Source organism: Rattus norvegicus, chromosome 8, assembly GCF_036323735.1.
Source record: "Rattus norvegicus strain BN/NHsdMcwi chromosome 8, GRCr8, whole genome shotgun sequence".
In the NCBI taxonomy this organism is placed as follows: Eukaryota; Metazoa; Chordata; class Mammalia; order Rodentia; family Muridae; genus Rattus; species Rattus norvegicus.
Genome location: NC_086026.1, coordinates 123,673,352 through 123,695,151, shown reverse-complemented (window position 1 = coordinate 123,695,151; position 21,800 = coordinate 123,673,352). Strand labels below are relative to the sequence as shown.

General features: G+C 47.8%; 1 protein-coding gene across 12 annotated transcripts in view; it reads right to left on the bottom strand.

Annotated features, from left to right (window-relative positions):
- The window catches only part of Osbpl10 (oxysterol binding protein-like 10), a 260,005-nt gene that overhangs the window by 101,671 nt on the left and 136,534 nt on the right, over positions 1-21,800 (bottom strand). For 9 of the 12 annotated variants that reach the window (XM_063265640.1, XM_063265649.1, XM_063265648.1 and 6 more), the window contains one exon: positions 21,025-21,216. The exons of 1 other annotated variant lie outside the window; for it this stretch is intronic. In XM_063265640.1, coding sequence (XP_063121710.1) covers positions 21,025-21,216 — 192 coding nt within the window. Of the gene's footprint in view, positions 1-15,316; positions 15,414-21,024; positions 21,217-21,800 lie in introns of those variants that run through there. 2 more of the 12 variants (XM_063265645.1, XM_063265646.1) reach the window with 2 other exon arrangements.

The following is a 21,800-nucleotide window of genomic DNA, read 5'->3' as shown; positions in this document are numbered from 1 at the left end:
GACTTAGGCTTTTGTCCGTCCTGCCTCACTGGTGGCTTCTCCATTTCTGGGTGTGTACTGCTTCATTTTCCACTGTAGCCACTCGGTGATTCCCCTCAGGACATCATCAGTCCGTAATCCTGTCTATCAAAGGAATAAAGTAATCTCTCTCTTGAAATCAGAATTTTATTAACCAAGTATTGGAGATAAAATATCAACACAGGGCTGGAAAGAGAGATGGCTCAGCAGCTAAGAGCCCTGAGAGCTTTTCTGGAGAGGACCTGGGTGCAGTTCCCAGCACCCACATGGTGTCTCACATCTGTCTGTAAACCAGTTCCAGGGTATCTGACACCTATTTCTGGCTCCCGTGGGCACACCATACACACACACACACACACACACACACACACACACACACACACACACACACACACAGAGGCAAAACACTCATACCCATTAGGTAAAATAAAAATTAGAAAATGTAAATCAGTACACATGGTCACCTGCACTTCTGGGTTCCATGCTTCATAGAGAGGCTGGGAGCATCTCAGCAGAAACGGAACTAAGACACAGGTCAACACAACCGCTGCCCAGCACATTGGTATTATCTTGCTCAGAATTACCTTGAAGGTTAGTGGGGGAAGGGCTGTGGGCAGGGGGGTCGCATTTGAAATCTCAGACCTTGGGATGTAGAAGCAGGGGGGCCAGAAGTAAAGGCCAGTATGGGCCACTTAATGGAACTGTTTGGGAAGGATTAGGAGGTGTGGCCTTGTTGGAGGAGGCGTGTCACTGTGGGTGGGCTTTGAGGTTACAAAAACCTAAACCAGGCCCAGTGTCTCTCCTCCCCCTCCCTCTCTGCTCCTCTCCCCCTCCCCCTTCTCCCTTCCTCCAGCCTGTTGTCTGTAGATCAGGACTTGCTGTGAAGGCCTGGTGGCCTGAGTCCCATCCCCGGGATCAAGAACGAAAAGGAGAACTGACCTCCACATGCATGCCCCCAGCACACGTACTCTTTTTTCTCACACACACACACCTGCTCACACTATACACAGGCAACAAGTAAAATGTTTTACAAGTTAAAGAGCACTCTCAGCTACATAACACACACACACACACACACACACACACACACACACACACATATCGCTATGGTTATAAGAAGAAATCTGATATAAAACAGTGAGACAAAGCGGTCACCCCTTCTAACAGCTAAGACTGCATATCCAGAAAGTCAAGAGAAACAGTATCAGCCAATAATGATACATTTAGATCTAAGAGAATCAATTCAACACACAGAAACCTGCATGCACAATGAATCAAACAAAAAATACAATGGAGGGCAGCGAGAGGCCTCAGTTGATAGAGAAGGTACTTGCCAAAAACACCCACCGGATGACTGAATTCCATCCCTAGGCCACAAACAGTATAGAGAGAGAACTCCTCCGATCTACAATCTGTCCACCTCACAGCCACACCCACTTCTGATAACAAAACTCATTAATCGAATACAATGGAAATCCCTGAACCGTTTTCTTCCTTCCTTCCTTTCTTTTCTGAGACTGGGTCTCTTGTAGCCCAGTCTGGCCTCAAACTCACTATGTAGAGAAGTCCAACTCTCCTGCCTTTGCCTCCCAAGTGCCGAGATACAGGCATGAGCTGCCACATCCAGCAACAAAGCAACCAAGGGACAAAAATCCTTAACAACCGAGAGGAACAGGGGGCTCTACAGGCTGTTGAACACTCCCAAGGGACTTAAAGGAGTACTAAGTGCACCCAGCACATAGTACTGAGAATGGCCCTGTTCTCAGAAAGGCTGCCTCCTAGACCTCAACCCCTAAGTAACGCATAAAATCAATCCAGTCAGGGGGTAAGGTGCACTCTATGAGACTGCAGGAACCGGAGCTCAGATGCCCAGCACCCAACTGGAAAGCTGAAGAGATTGGGGGAGGGGTGTCAGAAGCGGGTGCAGGGGGTGGGGGAGGGGTGTGTGTGCACCTATTAGTCTCAGGCTCCTATGGGGAGACAGGAGGTTCTCCAGAAGCATAGACCAGCCACCCTGCTGTCCACAGCAGCAGACAAGTGACCAGTCTCAAACAAGGAGACAAGAGACAACACCTGGGGTTGCCCTTTGACCTCCACATGCATGCTGTATCATGTACACAAATATGTGGACACACAAACACGCTCTCACAGAAACACTCAAAAATGGCTGACAAGCCCTTGCACAGGACATTAAGGTACGCTGGTCTTGCAGTATGAACGCATGACTTAATGACAACATTTTGATACAGTAGCATGACAGGGCAGGCTGTGACCAGCACCAGGAGTCAGCGAGAAACCAGAGAGAAGCTGGAGGTGGAGCCAAATGTTGGATTTAATTTAAGGGCGAGGGTTGTTAGGTGCTGTGCCCAGAGGGCAGCTACAGGGATGCAATGGAAACTTTTAAAGAGGTGGGGACTGTGGGAGCTTTAGGTCACTGCGGTGTGCCATTTAAAGGGACTATGGAACTCCGTTCCTTTCTCTTCCATACTTGGGCCATGAGATAATCCTCTATGATAGGCTGCCTCACACAGCAGAAGCCTTACGTTCCCGGATGAAGCTGATCAAAACTGACATTTCCTAACTGGGGGTCCCAAAGGAAACTTTTCTTTGTTCCTAAGCTTTTAGCTTGGGTATTTGTTAGAGAAACAGGGAACTGGTTAGTACCACGGTGGTGTACCACGGGGGTGGAGGGATGGACTATGCAACAAAAAGCAATGGAAACCAAGCAGAAGAGAACGAAGGTGGATAACCTTTTTTAAGAGATTCACTTTTTATTTATGAGTGCATGCGTGAGCGGTATGATCAGAGATCAGAAGAGGGCACTGGGTCCACAGGTGAAGTTACAAGTAACTGTGAGCTGTCTGATGTGGGTACTGGAAACCTGGTCCTCTGCCAAGAGCACTAACCACTGATCTACCCCTCCCCAAACACACGAGCTATCTTTCTTATGTCTTAAACCAGATCAATTCCACACCAAGAAAAAACAAACTACAGTGATTGAAGTACCCTAGGCCAGTCTTGGTGTAATTATAAAACTAGGATGAAGATTCGGTTCAAGGACAGAATGTATGCTTGGACATGGGAGGTTCAGCATTTGATTCCCAATGCATGCATGTGTGTGCACGTGCACGCAAGCACGCACACACACACACTCACACACACATACACACACATACAAACACACACTCACATATACTCACACACATACATACACATATACACACACATACACACACACTCACACATACACACACACACCACAAAAAATAAAAAAAGGATCCCAAAGTGACAAATAACTTTTATAGACAATTTTCAGTCTCTTAAGGCTGATAATTTGACTATGTAAAAATTTAAAATTTTACTAAAAAGATATCCTACATCAAAAGACACCTGCTAACTCAGGAAAAATGAATAATCACAACATAAAACAAACAAACATAGCAACCTCCCCGCCCACCCCCTCCATCCCCGCTCCATTTAGAAAGAGAACACCCCAGGTGGGGTGGAGCAGTTTTCAGGAAGGGGTAACATGCCATCTTCATGCTGACTGTCATTGGAAACAAGCAATAAAGAGTCTCGCCTGCATTCAGTAAGTCTGAAAGGGCGGACAGTGTAGGTTGATACCTGTCTAACACCCTGAGGCTGTGGGCACAACATCAACCAGGCATGGCGGTGCGTGCCAGTAACCAGGAAGTAGAGGCAGGAAGAACTGAAGTTCAAGAACATCCTTAGCTAAAGGAACCATAACATAAAACAAACAAGATACAGAATACAGCCTGAGAGACAGGAGACCCTGTCCCCCTAACACACACACTCGCACACACAGACACACACACCACACACACACACACACACAGACACATGCACACCACACACACACCACACAGACACACATACATACCACACACACACAGACACACGCACACCACACACATGCACACACACATACACACACAGACACACACACATACACACACAGACACACACACATACACACACACAGACACACACACACATACACCACACAGACACACGCACACCACACACACACACATATACCACACAGACACACACACACCACACACCACACACCACACACCACACACACACACATACACCACACAGACACACGCACACCACACACATGCACACACACATACACACACACCACACACCACACACATACACACACACAGACACACACACACCACACACCACACACAGACACACACACAGACACATGCACACCACACACACACATACATACATACACACATACACACACCACACACCACACACACCACACACATACACATGAATAAAAATGTATAAATCCAAGGCAATGAGAGATCCTTACTCAAAAAAGAAGTGATTAGACAGCATCTGAGAAATGAAGTCTTTGACCTCCATAAACATGTGAACACAAGGTACATACACATACCTGTACGGGGCAAGAACATGCACAGACACACAACATACACACAGATATATACATACACACACACACATACACACACATATACAGGCACATAAAAGCAAACACGCTGTGAGGTGATAACACGTATGAAGTCGGCATGGCGTCTGCTATGGTCACACCTGGAAGCTGTGATGGCAGGACATGACAGGGACTCCTAGAGCACCGTTCATGCAGGTCAGGGGCTCCTGCGGCTAGCCTTGTATGTATGCTGCAGCAATTAAGTCTAATTTGCTGATAGAAATAAGTAACACTTCAGTTATCTCTACAAAGGCAAAAGCAAACAAATGGTCGTCATCGGAACGCCGGGCAGATGACTGTCAGTCAGAGCCTAGTCAATCTCCAGGGAGGACTGCAAGGGCACTCCTTCCCCACCTGAAACCTGGCTCCCAAGGGTCCTCTGTTAATATATTTTGAGCCAAAAGTCCTGTACATGTATGATTCCTCTCAGCTTACCAATGCCTTTTAGACCTCAAAGGGAAGCCGTGTAATCGCACAGCGCTGCTGAGATTCATTGACCCCAGTGTTAGCAAACGCCATGGAACACGCCCTCGCCCTACGGCGATAATTCCTCTGTCAGGAAGAAATCTACACCTCATCTTCTCCTCTCATGGGTGTTAAGTGGATAGATGTTTATCCTCAGGTATGCCGGGATGATTATACAATGGCCAAAATGAAAGAAAGAAATTATTTTCCCCGATAGCATGTCAGAAGGACAATTACTGTGTTAGAAAAATGTGCGCAGAAATGAGGTGCCTTCTATTTTTCTTCCAAAATACCAAAGGTATTTTCTTTTTTGCTTACTTTTATGGTTCTGCCTTTATCCCTACAAATCAACCAGTATAAATCACACTCCCTGATTTATATTAGAATCACAACAAACAATAAATAAGAAATACAAGAGCAGAGCATGCAGCTCGGTGTAGAGCTTGCTTAGTATGCGTGAGGGCATCGAGCTCGGTTCCAGGGAGGAGGGAGGGGGAGGGGAGATGCAGAAAGAAGAGAAGGAAAGAGGATGAGAAGAAAAGATGAGCAGGAAGAGGAAGATGAAGAGGAAGAGGAATCAGAAAGCATGGGAAAGCAACCTTGCAGACTCATATAAGACAATCTCCTTGGCAGTGGTGTGCACTGTAAACCCAAGGCTCCTATACCAAGACAGGAAACAGAATCATTTAGAAACGCGTTGGCTGGCCAGCCTGGGGTATGCAGCGTGGCAGAAACTAGAGATCCCAGCTCACAAACAAAATAGAAGGAGAAGGCTCGTCCTGAAAGTCGTCCTCTGATTCAACTGTTGTGGACAAACACGCCATACTCACTCACGTCACACATCCAATGATAAACACTAAAACACGATGTCCTTACACTAGGACAGCGTAAGAAAAATGAAAACAAGGAGCTGGAGACAGCTCAGTGGTTAAGAGCACCAGCTGCTCTTTCCGAGAGCCTGAGTTCGATTCCACCCACAAAGTGGTTCACAACCATCTGTAACTCCAGTTCCCAGATGCTCTCCTGGGGCCTCTGCTGGCTCCAGGCGCACGCAGAGGGTACAGACAGACACACAGGCATAACGCCCATATACTAAATCATAATGAAATAAAGTTTCAATGGAAGTAGCTACAGGAAAGAATGATTCTCAAAAGAAACCACACTGTCCTTTTCACTGTGACATTGTGTCCTGATTCAAGGATCAATTCATCTTTGACCTGGCTAGCAGGCCTCGTGCCCTCATCCTATAGGTGGAGACAAAGGCCAAATGGCTCCCCCATGCAGTGACACATGGGCTCAGAAGGCAGAACAACCCCTTTGTGAGTCTCCACCCCGCCTCACAAGCTACACGAGTTATTTCTTATCTGCTGCATAGGCAGGGTTAGTTCTGTTCTTCATACAATGGCGCATGTAATAAAACATTCCATGTAAGTCAATTCCTAATACCAACTACAACTTGGACATTACATGCGAAATAATGTGTGTACTCTGACTCTAACAGGGTATCCAAGCTTTTACCACTTTGAGGTGACTTTGTCATCTATAAAGTTTACACATGAGAAACACATAATCAAAGCCACCAAATTAAATATGTACACATATTTAATACACACATACACACACACACACACACACACACACACACACACACACATATATATGATGTCTCAGTCAGTAAAATGCATGTCATATAAGATGAGGACCCAAATTTGGGTCCTCAGTATCCATTTAAAAAGTCAGATATGACAGCACACACTGATACTATTATCCCAGCTCTAGGAAGGTGGAGACAGGCAGATCCCTGATGATCAGCCCAGCCAAATCAGTGACCCCAGGGGCAGTGAGAGCCTGAATGAAAAAGTGAAGCACAGAGTAATAAAGACACTCAGCATTGACCTCTGGCTTCCATGCACATGTGCACACACTCATACCAACACACACACACACACAGACACATTCACATGCAGACACGCATATGCACTCACACATACACACTCACACACATATACATACACACTCACATCCATACACACACACACACACACGCATGCACGCGCACTCAAGTCCAATAACATTTTAAGCCTACGGTTTTGGATGAGGCACAAGTCCATCCTTAACTGTCCTTGGCCGCCTGCAGCCTAGATCTCAGGCTGACATGCCCGAAAGAAAATGGCGGGTAGGGAGAGACAAGGAACAAGGCCACACTGTGGTGTGTGCTACAGGCTCTAAGCTGCTGCTTTCCATCTCCCAAGAACAGAGACCCTAGACAGCCATTGAAGAAATCAGAAGTCACCACACCAACGGTCTCAGTCTTTGGGAGGTCTGAGACTATGGGAAGGCCAGCACCAGATGTACCTGTCCCCAGAAGCCCCAAACATCCTGGAGAGTAGGGTTCTGTGTGTGTGTGTGTGTGTGTGTGTGTGTGTGTGTATGTGCACGCACGCGTGTGTGTGTATGTGTACACATGTACACTAATCATATGTAGGCAGGTACATGTGTACACATGCATGTGAAGGGGTAAGAGACAACCTTGGCTGTTTGTATGTCTGTGTGTAACCTTGGCTGTTTGTACGTGTGTGTGTTTACATGTACACTAATCACATGTAGGCAGGAACATGTGTACATGTGTATGGGAAGGCATAAAAGACAACCTTGGCTGTCGTTACTCAGAAGCAGCCTACCTTATTTTGAGACAGGGTCTCTTATTGGCCAGGAGCTCTCCAATTAGGCTATTCTCGCTGGTGTGTGAGCCCCAGTCATCTGCCTCATTCCATGTTTCTGGGATTAAAATCACACACTAGCACCTAGCTTGCTTTTTTTCTTTTTTTGAATACTGTGGGTTCTGGGAATTGAATTCAAGTCCTCATGTTTGCCTAGAAGCCACTGTACTGATCGAGCCACCACCTTCCTAAGGCTTCCTGGGCTTTCCTATCAACAACAGGTCTTCAGGTCAGCTTCAGATGCTCAATCTCTAACATAAAAGTGGAAACAAACATTATCCCTTAAAAAGGAAGAACTAGGGAAACACAGCTCGGAGCTACAAGGAATGACCCCAGTTATAGCCAGTTAGCTGACAGATGGCTAGTTATGGTAACCACTGCGTTTAACCTGCAATTTTGTGATGCCAGGCATCTAATGGCAGGTGGGAGAGGGACTGTCCAAAGCTGTACTCTGCAGAAGCGAATAAGAAAGATGGGTTTTAAAGGATCGAGAATCACTAGCATATGCTAAAACACTAGAGTGAGCCACTGGGGGAAACGCCCTTCCAGATCTCCCGGAACGCAGAGCCCAAGCACAGCTAGTGAGAGAGGCTCCAGTGCCACAGGATGCATTTGGCCAGATTCCTTCCTGGTCCACATGTTGGCACGCAGCCAATTATTGTCTCCAGGCCTCAGAGCACTTATGGAAAAACAGCCAATGAGCCTTCCACATCGCAGACTGTAACAGAAAATAACCCGACACTTAGCTTCCTAGGAAGCAGCGAGGAACACACTCACTAACGCTGCCAAGGTGTGAGAGCTCCGAGTCTTTGAGTGGAGGCAGAGTTGACAGACGCCCAGCCGTGCCCCAACCCCAGGAAGGCACAGCATGAAAGTCACAGAGCCAATTTACCTGACTCACACTGGGGTCGCACTTCTGTAGGTCTCGGTCACTGAGAAACAGCCGATCTACAAGGTAGGCTTGCCTCTAGCAAATTTCTCTTGCCCTTAACTAGTACGTAGCACCACGCAGGTGTCATGTAGTTTGAAAGAGCTCCCTGGGACTACACGGTTCCTGGATGGGAGGCTTCCTTCCACCGCCGCCACTCTAGAGACCAGCCTGCATGAGGGTAAAATGGCCACCTATGATTAGGTCAGAACCTATCAGGTTCCTTCGGCTTTCCTGAAGCAGGCCCAGAGTTTTGTGTGTAACGGGATCCCACACCTTAACACATCTGACAGCAATGTAGAAGCACCATTCAGGCCCTGGAACTGTGCCCACGGGCAGCAACCTCTGCCAACAGAAGAACAAAGACCTAACCTGTCAAAGCCCACAGTTCTGGGAAAGTGCCTCAGTAAACTAACCTTGCCGCCCTCTGGCTTCTGTAGTCCGACTTCTGGCTAACTGCTGTTATTAACTGAAGTGTCCCAAGCCAGGATGTGGGTTTTGTGCTCCCCTAGAGAAAGGCTTGGGACTGTCCCCAGACACCCCGTGTTGCTACTGGCAGTTAATAAAGACTTCCTCTTGGCTTGAACCCACATCCAGGCAGTCCTCTCTGGTGGATACCTTACAACATGGTAGTCATGGCAAAAAGGGGGATTTGCCAGCCTAGGGGGCCTGAGGATGCTTAGTTTTGTGGCTACTTGGCTGGGTCACCATGCCCAGATAGGTAGTCACTGTCTTGTTATCTTTGCCTGTTGTGGTAAGATGCCGTGGCAGTGGTAAATTAAGGGAGAAAGGGTTTATTCTGCCCCATGCTTCCTTGTGCTGTCCTACAGGGCGGGGAAGTGAGAGCTGCAGGCCCTTTGATCACATCCACAGTCAGGAGGCAGAGGGGAGTGCATGCGTGCAGTTGCTCACCTCCCTTCTCCAGCCTCTGCAGTCCCAGGATCCCATCCCGGGGATGGCGCCACCTACAGTCTGGAGGACTTCTCACTTCAACTAACGCAGTCAAGATCGCCCCCTAGGGGTATGCCCAGGGACCCACCTCCCAGGTGACTGCAGATCCTGCCAAGCTGACAATAAACAGCATAGTCGCCATTATTCTGGATGTTGGATCAAGTTAAGGTATAAGTTCTTAGATATGAAAAAAGCAGATGGCCTTTCCTGTGACTCTCATCGATCCACTCAAGGTGGAAATGGAACGAGACCGACCGACCACTTGGAGCAAGGTAGGGGGGACTTGCCGCCAATGGATAACTTCAAGCCTCCTCCCCAGGGCTCCAGCCACCAGGTCAGTTGTGGCTCAGCCTCCATAACCATAGGAACCAATTCCTCAAATCAAATCACTAAACTCCCTCCCAGCTGTAATCATCTGAAAAACCCCAAGAAAACACACTAGCAACCACCATACCTTTACCACCTCAAGGATCCCACTGGTTTAGGATTAGTTCCTGTGGTAGTTTGAATAGACACCCCACCCCACCCCCTAACCCCCCAAGCCCTGCGCCAGATTCCTATATTTGAATCCTTGGTCTTCAGTTGGTGGAACTGTCTGGGAAGGATTAGGAGGTGTGGCCACACTGGAGGTTTGTCACTGGGAACGGGCTTTAGGTTTCAAAAAGCTCACAGCATTCTCAGTGAGCGCTCTTTGCACGTGGATGCTAGTGTTTCAAGATATAAGCTCTCAGCTCCTGCCCCGGCACCATGCCTGCATGCTGCCATGCTCCCTGCCATGATGGTGATGGGTTCGCCCTCTGAAACAGCAAGCCCTCAATAAACTCTTCCTTCTTAGGTGTGTACGGTATCTCATCACAGCAACCGGAAAGTAGATGACAGGTTCTGATGCTCTGTGCCCTGTTAGAAGCAATCAACTTCTCTGCCAAACCCTTCTCCACACCTCCTACTTGTACTCCAAAGTACACAGTTCAGGGATGGAGAGATGGCTCAGCAAATTAAGGGAGCTTGCTGTTCTCTCAGAGGAACTGAGTTCGGTGTCCAGTATCCACACTGGGCAGCTCACAACTGCCTGTTAACTCCACAAGGGGTGCAACACCTCTGGCCTCCACAGGCACTGCACACACGCGCACACACGTGCACACATGTGCACACACATTCACACAATTTAAAATGAAATAAGTCTTTAAACACACACAGCTCCCATCAATCCAATCCAGTGGCCCTTCTCAGAAGAGGGCTCTCTGGAGATCAGCTCAAGTCCTGTGGCCCAGCAGGAGATACAGCAGAGACAACTGATCTGCTCAGTTGAGGTGAGGCTGGTGGTGACCCCAAAAACAAAACTTAATGAGTCAGCCCCCATTCACTCCTTTGCCTCCCTGTCCTTTCTCAGTAAAGAGGGTCGGGTACACAGCAGGTCCTATCGGGCAGGATCCATGCGTGCTGAAAGGCTAGAATCTTGAAGGATGGACCGACGTACTTTAGAGGGAGTGTGGGGTGGACAAGAGAGGCAATAACATTAGTTATCTGTCATGTGATAAAATGCCTGACAAAATTAACTTATGGATTTGTTCTGATGTGGGGTTTGAGGGCATGGTCCATCACAGCTGGGAACGGAAGCAGTATGGTGAGGCAGCTGAGACCACAGTCGGGAAGCAGCGAGAGATGAATGCTGGTGCTTAGTGTCTTAAATTTATTCCATTGGACCCCAGCCCGTGGATTGTGCTGCTGACAATGAAGGTGGTATTTCCACCCCAATTAACCTAACTTAGTCACGCCTTCACAGACACGCAGAGCCACACCCCCTTGTTGATTCTAACTCCTGTCAAGTTGACAATGTTAATCATCTCAAGGGATTTGCTCCTAGGCAACTCTGCTCATCAGGAGTTACTTCCTGGAGTAACAAGAAGATCCCTCTATCCCAAGACAGTGATTGACACAGCTGGGACCCACTCTGACCTGTCCTAAACCAGCCACATTGTTCTCCTTCACCATGGGGGAAGTTGTCGGATGCGTCCCCTGAACCTAGAAGAGACCTGATGTGACTTGCCCAAGAGCTGCACCTGGGGTTACCTCCCCCACCCCTGAATTCCTATCTCACAGCATTCTCAGATGACCACTCACATGAAGGAATCCATCAAGCCCTCATAGGAAGATGATATGCCCCAGGAGTAGGTGGGAGTGGGGGACAGAAATCAGGGGTCTCTACCTCCCAAAGCAGAGGTTCTCAACCTTCCTAACATTGTGACCCTTTAATACAGTTCCTTGTGCTGTGATGACCTCCCCCCAGCCATAAAATTATTTTTGTTGCTACTTCATAGCTGTAATGTCCCTAGAGTTATGAACTGTAATGTAAATTTCTGTTTTCCAATGGTCTTAGGCAACCTGAGTAAAAGGGTCATTTGACCCTCAAAGGGACATGACCCACAGATTGAGAACAGTTGTCCTAAAGGCTCCACAACCTTAAAACAGAACCATCAGCTGGGGGCCAAGCATTCAAAATCATGAGCCTATGGGGGGGCATTTGATTTTCAAACTGTTAACAGTCGGTACACACACACACACACACACACACACACACACACACAAGGGTTGGTTTATTTTGTTTGGCAAGCAGGACCTCACTGTGTAGCCAAGGCTGGCCTCATGCTCAGCACCCTCTTGCTTCTGTCTTCTGGATGCTGGGACTACTGATGTGTCCCCAAGCCAAGGACAAGGCTCCCTCTCCAGGTACTAAGTGCCTAAGATGAGTCCCTGGTCCCCTGAGCTTTCAATCGTGCTAGCATCTGGCTTTCCTGGAATCCAGGATGGCCTCACACTGTCCCCATCCCTGGGCTGTGGAGTGGGGTGACCTTGGGCTCCCTGTTCCTTATTATCAGCCTTCCAGAAATAGCCCGATTTAAACAACAGGTGTACTCTTATGAGGGCTAGCAGCAGGGCCACCTAGACACAGAGTGTGACAAAATGGGCCTCCTCTTGCCTTTGACGCATTATACCAGAGGAGTCCTTCTCTCCCAGATCACAACTGGATCCAAAGCTTGGCCTGTGGGTGGGGCCACCGTCCCTTTCCTCCATGGCCACCTTTAAGAGATGGCTTCCCCCTCCCATCCCCTCAGGGGAGTCTCGAGAACTTCCTGTTCTTTAAGTCTTTCTTCTGTTTCTCTGATATCAGCTGTCCTATCGCTCACCCCGTAATGCCTGACACCTTTCCTCTCTCTCCTAGAAATAGTCTCTTAGGCTTTCTCCTGACTCTCCTCATCCACCCCTCATCGGGAGACAGCGTCTCATCACCCAGCTTCCATTGCCTGTCCATGAAATCCATGTCTTCACATCTGTTTATTTGGGACGGAGGAGGCATGCCGCGGAACACCTGTGAACGTCGGGGGACAGCTTGCAGGAGCCGGCTCTCTGCTCCCACCACGAGTGGTTCTAGGGCTCACACTCAGGTCATGAGGCTTGCTGGCAAGCGCCTGTTACCCACTGAGCCATCTCACTGGCCTATAATTTAAAGATGGCTAATCACCACCCAACATTCATGCCACAGGGTGGGGTTGGAGTGGGTAGAGTGCCTGTCTACCATGCACGAAGCCCTGGGTTTCACCTCTAGCATCACATAAACCAGGTGGGTCAGTACACATCGCTAATCCCAGCACTCAGAAGGTGGGGTCAGAGGAGCAAAGGTTCAAGACCATCCCTGGCTACACTGTCACGTTTGAGGCCAGCCTGAAGGTCCCATCTCAAGAACTAAATAGTATGAACGAAGTTCCACAATCCATGCCACAGTTCCTTCTATTCGTTTAACCCCAGAGCGCACCGGGTTTTAATTCAGAGCCTGATTTAAAGGAGTTACTCTGCTCACAAAGGGAAGATGTGTACGCTGTACTAATTGTGGTTTCCCTGGTGACAGGATGGTCTGAAGTCCCTGCTGTCGGCACAGATCACACTACCTTAAGATTAATCACCTCATAAAGTGTGTTAGCATGATAGTTTACAGTGGCTGCTGCTGCCACAAAGGCTGCCCGTGAATCAGGGCCTCTCCCCAGACGTTTACCGAGTCCACACCAAGGAGGATCAGCTCAAATCATCCTGAAGGAAGAGGATCCAGAGGAAATAGCCATCTGTCAAGATGGCAGCTTAATTAAGGGGCTGTCCCTATGAGAGTCAATATGACATGACCATTCCACAAAGAAACACATATATGCTCGCACAACTGGACCCACATAAACACACATCCCCACATATTAGTCCTATAAAAAGTTTATTGAATAATATGTTGAATTACACAGATCTGGGGCAGTTTAATCTGCCCAGTAATCAACTGCTCTCTGCCCAACAGTGTAGATTCGGAGGAAAAATAAAACTTAAAAAGTTTAAGAGGACAGGGGAGCTGGCTCATGCTTTAAGAGCACAGTTCAGTTCCTGAGTTCAGTTCCTAGCACCCACACGGTGGCTCGCAGCTATCTCTAGGATTCCAGCTCTAGGAGATCGGACATCCTTTTATGGCTTCCTTGGATAATCCCCATATACATGGCCTAAATTCATAAGACATACATAATACACAAATTAAAACATAAAACATTCCCTTAAGTGGTCGGGAAAGATGAATCCTTGCTGCGGACAACTCATTGCTGCTTAACTAAACACAGGTGGATGCTAAACGCCACCTCTAACACTCCTTAGAGTGGCCTTCCTCAAAGCTACAAAACCTCCCCAATGAACTCCATGCATGTTCCTAAGCCTCAAACAACACAAATAAAAAAACACTGTACGTGGGTAAGACGCCTGCTTTTCCCTGGGGTCTTCTGGCTTACCCGGTTCATACGCAGCTGCTAACATGAACATATTTAAGGTTGAGTTTTGTTTTCTTCAGAAATCATCTAGCATATCAGGATTTCATCAAAACCACACTGAACTTGTATTGAGATCAACATAAGGCATGTCGAAACTTGTTGCAATGAACTAGATGTAGGACAGTCAAAATGTGGGGGGTGGGGGAAAAGAGTCATATATGTGTGTTTGTATCTGTGACTGTGTCAGAACTGTGTGTGCAAGTGGAAGCCAGAAGAGGGTGCCAGGTGTCTTCCTCTATGGCACCCCACCTTGTTCCCTTGAGGCAGGGTCTCTCCTAGCGTCTGGAGGTCACACTTTTCTTGGAGAGGCTGTACATCAGCAAGTCCCAGGATCCTCCTGCCTCTGCGCCCTCAGAGTCGCTGTTACAGACATGCCTGACTTGTTCCATGGGTGCTGGGATCTGAAGCCCAGTCTTCATAATTGTAAAGCAAATTCCCAACTGCTCAGCCGTCTCTTACACTCTCCCAGCCTCAATACTAAACATATATACAGTGATGGGCTGCAGAGACAGCTCAGCAGTCCAGCGCACCGGCTGCTCTTTGAAGAGGACTCAAGTTCAATTCCCAGCACCCACGTGGTGGCTCATGATCATCTGTAGCTCCAGTTCCAGCAGAGCCCAGAGCTTCGTGTGGCTTCCATGGGCATGTGGTACACATGTATACATTACATGGGTGCAGGCAAAACATATATAAATAAATAAATAATAAATAAATAAAGCTTTAAAAAATACGATATCATATGTTTCCATCATCGCATGCTTAGTAACCAAGGAGCTGCACCAAGTTTTAGAGAAACATTAGGTTCTACTAATAAAACACCTCCAGGGTCATGTGCAGGGGTCTACACCAGCACCCCTTTCTCCTCATCACAGTCATGTGACTAGACACTCACCAACATGAGCAGTCAGAGAAGGCCCAAGGAACACCTGACAACCCCAGCACCTTCGCCAGGGGTCTACTCTCAGAGATGATCAGGTTACCTTGGCAACCCGTCCAGGACTCCACTTTCCATTGTTGGAGAATTCTATCAGCTGTGTAGAGGCGTCAGGGGGAAACCTGATCGGCCAGCATACCCAGTTACCACACTGTGCCCATAAGACACCGGAAATAAGACTCAGCCTTCAACGGAAAAACGGAAAACTGGGTGCAGTGGTACACACGTGTAATCCTAGCACTACAGAGAAAGAGGCAGGGGGATTGCTGTGAGCTTGTGGCCAGTCTAGTTCTCTTAAGAGAGTGCTTGCCAAGCAACAGCTACATAGCAAGGCAGAGTCACACACACACACACACACACACACACACACACACACACACACACACCAAAAAAGGTTATGTATATATATAGTATGTGAATGTATATGTGTATATGATACTTTATATTATATATTATATATGTTTCCATATTATCAATATTTACATTGTTAGTGAAACATCTTTACCTTGTTTTATACTGTCTTTTTACTTCTTATTGCATGTGGATACAATGTGTGTGAGGTGTGTGAGGCCAGACCAGAGAATCAGATGAGGCTGCAGAAATATGGGACTGCCAAAATTCCATTTCTAGATTTTACATTGCAAGTAAAATCCAGGATTCTCAGAACCAGTTTAAACAACACGTGCAGTTCAGTCAGACAGGCCCAGGATATAACACTCACATGTTTTCCGACTACTTCACATGCTCCTGTCCATGTGGTAACGTGGGCATGGCTTTTATCCTACACTGCTGTCTGGCAACTCAGTATCTTAAATGTTATCTACTTACTCTTACCATGGTTTTCTTGATTTGAAATTATTTGTTTATCTGTGTACACCATGTTCTAACATGACATATGTCTTAAATTAAAATTAGATCTGTCCTGATAAACTTCTTCCTGCCCCCAACTTCATAGATGTAATTCATACAGTTCCCAGCTAGAGGAGGAGACTCCCCTGGGAGGGTCCAAGTGGAGCACAGAGGGTGACATCCAGATGTGTTCCTCAACTGCTTCTCCACCTTGGTTTTTAGCACTGTGGCTCACTGATGTTGCTAGCCTGGCCGGCCAGCAATCCCCCCGGAACCCACCTACATCTGTCCCCCAGCTCCAGAATCGCAGGCACATGTCACCATACCTGGCATTTTTACGTGGGTCCTGGAGATCAAACTCAGATCCCCTGGCAAGCACCCCACTGATTAAGCTTTCTCCTCAGCCTTTATTAATCGCAGGTTTACATACTGCCTGATACAACATGCCACAAAACCCGACCACCCTGTCTGACTGTCCCAACCCACGGTGGTTCTGAAAACCTCCTTGTCAGAATGCAATCCGAGAATGTAGTCCAGGGAGGGGAGCTCAGAGTGCTCGTGAGAAAACAAGACGAGAGGGAGTCCTCAGCTTCTTCAACACACAGGATTGTTCTTGGGATCTGCTTCTGTGCTCCTCCCAGATGTAGCAGATAGGAGTTTATAAACTCCAGCTGTTCGTGGGCCTCTTTGAAAACCTGTGCATCTGCCACATGTGGTTTGTCCTTGCAATTGAACGGCTTGATTCACCCTCAGAGTACAAGTTGTCCGATGCTCTGAGAAAAGTTGGCTTCTGCATGGGAATTTAGTCGGCCTGTTTTAGGCCCCACTCTCTTCCAGATTCATCCCGCCCACTAGGGCAGTAAACACTTCCTCAGTAAAGTCAGCTTCCTTTTCCTGTCTCAGTTTGTTGTTGAGAACATACCTGCCATTTATGGCAACTTCACATCTTGAAACACACACGCCCGTCTCTAACACCATCCTATGGAGACGCTGGGCTCTGACCTCTGGTATTTCAATTTATATTTTAGATTATAACCACTTAATCTTTTAAACTACCCCATTATTTTCACCTTCACTGTGACATTCCATTTAATATTTATTCCATTGCCTTTGGCTGGGTATTTTTCTTTTATTCTTCGGCTGTTCAGGCACTTGTGTGTGACCATTTTCTCCCCATTGCTTCAGTGGTCAGAAGTTTATCTTCCCTGTATGGCTGGGTTAAAACGTTATTCCATTTTCTTCTAGCTACATCAGAGATGGACTCAGTGTAATTTAAACAGCACAGGCCTTTAGAGTGGAGAATTCGTGACCAAGGTGCTCTTGGATAGTTTTCAAGGTGGACTTGATGGCACGGAAGCCCAGCAGATGCTATAGAATGGTCTCCTCTCCAGCCAGGAGTAATGGCAGCCATGACTGCCAGGAACTGGAGCTTACAAACTTGTCCTGGAGCCCTCCACGCTCTAAAGCTTTCTCAGCTGCCAGAATTAGCATTTATACCTCAGCCATCTTGGCTAGCTTTGTGTTTGCATTCTGAGGCAGGGTCTCGCTCTGTATCCCTAGTTTGGCTGGTACTCACCGTGTCCCTGAGCCATGGTAGTGCTCCTGATTCATCCTCCTGAATGCTGGCATTGTAGCCATAAGCTCGGTCTTGTTAAAATCAATTTTGGGATGGGAGGAACTGGCTCAGTCATTATGAGTGGCTCAGGTCCTCTGTTCTTCCAGAAGACCTGAGTTTCGTTCCCAGCACAACCCCCTATAACTCGAGATTCTGATCAGATGCCTTCTGGTCTCATTCTGGCACCGACTTCCTATATGCACAAGTGCGTGTGCACCCGCATGCGTACACATGCACGCACACACACACACACAACGCATGCACACACAATTAAAATTAAATCTTTATTTTCTAAACTGAATTTTTGGCAAACAAGACCATCATGTGCAAAAGCAATGAAATGAGACACACCCTGCCACCCAGGTCATAAAAACCAAACAGGAACGGCTATGAGGGTGTTTCGCCTGAAATTTAAATTGTGCCCTATTTATTACCCATTCATTTATTTTATTTTGAGGCGAGTTCTCACCATGTTACTCAAACTGGATTGTTATCTATTACCTTTCTGCTTGAACTTCCCAAGAGCTAAGATTACAGGCATGTGCCACGGTCCCAACCCCGGCTGCAAGGTTACAGCTTCAAATGACTTGTAAGATACTTTGCAATGAGGTCTACAGAAATATATGGTAATAGTGGCATTGCCATAAACGCTGTGGTGGTTTGGATGAGAAATGCCTCTCATACAGTCATGAACTTAAACGTTTGGTCCATCACTGTGGTGCTGGGTGGGAGGTTACGGAACTTTTAGATCTTGCAGGAGGAAGGACATCACTGAGGATGTTCTGAGAGCTTATAATCCTGCCTCTCCTGTCTCCCCTTCCCCTTTCCTCTCCTCCTCCTCTTCTTCCTCCTCCTCTTTTGGATTTTCATGACAGAGTTTCACTGTGTAGCCCTGGCTGTCTTGGAGTTCTCTTATTTAGACCAGGCTGGCCTCCAACTCAGAGATCCACCTGCCTCTGCCTCCCAAGTACTGAGACTAAAGGGTGTGCACCACCACTGCCTGTCTCCCTCCTTCTCTTTCCTCTCTTCTCATCTTCCCTACCTTTCTCTCTCTCTCTCTCTCTCTCTCTCTCTCTCTCTCTCTCTCTCTCTCACACACACACACACACACACACACACACACAGAGAGAGAGAGAGAGAGAAACAGAGACAGAGACACAGAGGGAGACAGAGACAGAGAGATCTTCCCTCCCTCTGCTGCAGTCCCCCTCTCCATCCCCGATTCTCTCCACTTCCTATGTGTAGGTAAAACTGTGATCAGCTAGCTTCCTGGTCCTGCCACCCTGAGTCTTGCCTTTCAGGCCATTATAAATTCTAGCCCTATGAAACCCTAAGCCAAAATAAGAGCCTTCTATAATTTTCTTTTGGTTGTAGTATTTTAATCCCAGCCACTAAAAACATAGCTAACATACACACTGTACAAGAATTCTAACTAGGGGGGGCTGGAGAGATGGCTCAGTGGTTAAGAGCACTGACTGCTCTCCCTGAGGTCCTGAGTTCAAATCCCAGCAACCACATGGTGGCTCACAACCATCTGTAATGAGATTTGATTCCCTGTTCTGGTGTGTCTGAAGACAGCTACAGTGTACTCATATACAATAAATAAATCTTTAATAAAAAAAAAGAATTCTAACTAGGGTGATACTGACAGATTCACTGTCAGTGAGGAAATGATACAATGTGGAGCCTGCCTTAAACATTCTCCAGCCTAAGGTCGGAGGGTCTAGCTCAGTGGTAAGTGCGGGTCTAGCCCATGGAAGCCCTTGGTTCAAACTCCATCCAAAAAAATTTTTTTTCTATCATAAATAAAAACCATGTTGAGGCAGTCTGGGGGTGCTACTCTGTTGGGAGAGTGCTTGGCCAGCATGCATGAAGCCCTGGGTTCCATCTCCAGCACCAAACAAACCAGACGTAGAGGCTTATGTCTATAAGCCCATGTATGCACACGCATACTGCACATCATGTATGTACACGCATACTGCACATCATGTATGCACATGCATACTGCAATACATATGCATAAGCAAAATACCCATACACATGAAAGACATCTGAATATGTTAAAATAGAATTCCAACTCCATACATTCCTCTTTGGAGGCCATATGGGAATATAGGCGCATCAGGCCTGAGGCAAATTCTTGACCAGAATCAGACCGAGGCAGTCTGAGATCAGAATACTGCCTGGCTTCTGACGTGTAAAAAGTAAAGCACCAATCCTGCCTCAAATGTCTATGAGGGTCATCCTTCCAGGAGCCAGGACAAGGGCTTTGCAGTCACAGCAGGGGAGGGGACAGCAAACTGGGCAGGACCAGAGAGCTCCGGGCAGCAGTTCTCAGCATCTGACAGAAGTCAGGCAACCAGGACCTACCCCACTCTAACACAGTCCGCTGTCCTGATGGTCGGGAAGGAGGACAAGAATACCAACGGTCTCATGGCTTCCTGGGGGCCTCTCACGAGAAGACATAAAACAGCTTTGGGGCTGAGATGTATTCAGTTGGTCAAGTGCTTGCCTAGGCTATAGAGAGTGTTGGGTTTCATCCCCAGCACTGTGCAAAACTGAGCATGGCCAAGCACTTCGAGGCAGAGGCAGAAGACAGATCAGAGGTTCCAGGTCAACCTCACCTAATATGGCCTGGACTACATGAGTCCCTGTCTCAAAAGCAAAACCCAGCAAACTCTGGTGTCTCTCTCACTGCATAGCTTCCAAGTGAGCTCGGGACTCCCACAAGGCTGGCAACAGTGGCTTTAATGTTTATTCCCTTCTAACGACTGCAGAGTGGGGCTCAGAACCACAAAGTGAAGGAGGAGGCAGGAGCTTCCCAAGGAGAACAAAGTCAGCATCAGGACCACCATTCCCGAGGGTCAACCATTTCCGTGATGCTTTAGGGCTTCTCCACACGTGGGTCTCATCCTAGCTCTGAGCAGGAGTCTTTAATCAACAATGCTCCTTCCCAGCCCATTTTACCATGGGCTTCTCTGCTTTCTGAGCTAGGATCGAGGTCTCCTAATGACTTAACCTCCGGAAACGGCAGTGACCATAATTATCTTATCATGTGGGAAAAATAGCTGCAAGCAGGTGGCTGGGAGAGTGTTTCTGCTCTGTGCAGGGTCAGAAGGAAGAGGTGCCACTAGGGCCATAGCCACAGTCCCCAACTCCCAGGAGGTGAGTGGGCATATAACCCAGGAAGAGCAAGGCCTACCTCTCTGACTTCGTGAAGCTGGCCGGAATACTGACTCTTGGCTCTTCGGGCAGCTGCAGGCGACTTGTGACGCGTGACTGAGACAACACCGGGGGCGCCCGCACTGAGATGTCTCTGGCTACAGGGAGACGCAGAACTGGGTGTTCCATGGGGGAGCAAAGTGAGGCTTCGGCTGCGGGAGCCTGGAGTAGTCTAGAACAAGCAACAGGCATCAAAACTCAGCAAATGGCCCACAGAACGTGACTGTTGCCTTTCACACGTGTGGGCTCTCGGATTCCCCCCCGATCTGTTTAAAAGGACGTAGGCGTGGGGGAGGTCTACCTGCACTGCGTCTGAAACCCATGAGGACCCAATTAAAGAAAATGTCAGGGGTAGCGGTGGTCCAAACCTTTAACCCCAGCACTCAGAAGGCTAGCCTGGGTCTACACAGTGACTTCCAGGATAGCCACGGATAAGAAGTGAATGATACACCCCTGCTGACTTACCCTGTTCATCTCTAATGTCTCCTGTCCTTTGCTATGGTCATGGAGAGCCATCTCCCAAGTGCCATAGGCTCAGAACCTCTGCCTCTACCCTCATGGCTTCCTCCTTCTGGAAGCCGTTCCCCTCCAGAATGATCCCCTCCATGGAACCCTAACACTGGGTTTAATGTTGTCTGGTCTGGGAAGCAACTCCCTAGCTCGCTCACCAAGCTCGCTCCCTAGCAGTTCCTGTCTGCTTACCAAAGGCATTGATTGCCTGGGTCAGAGATTCTCTCTTCATCGTCTCCATATCCC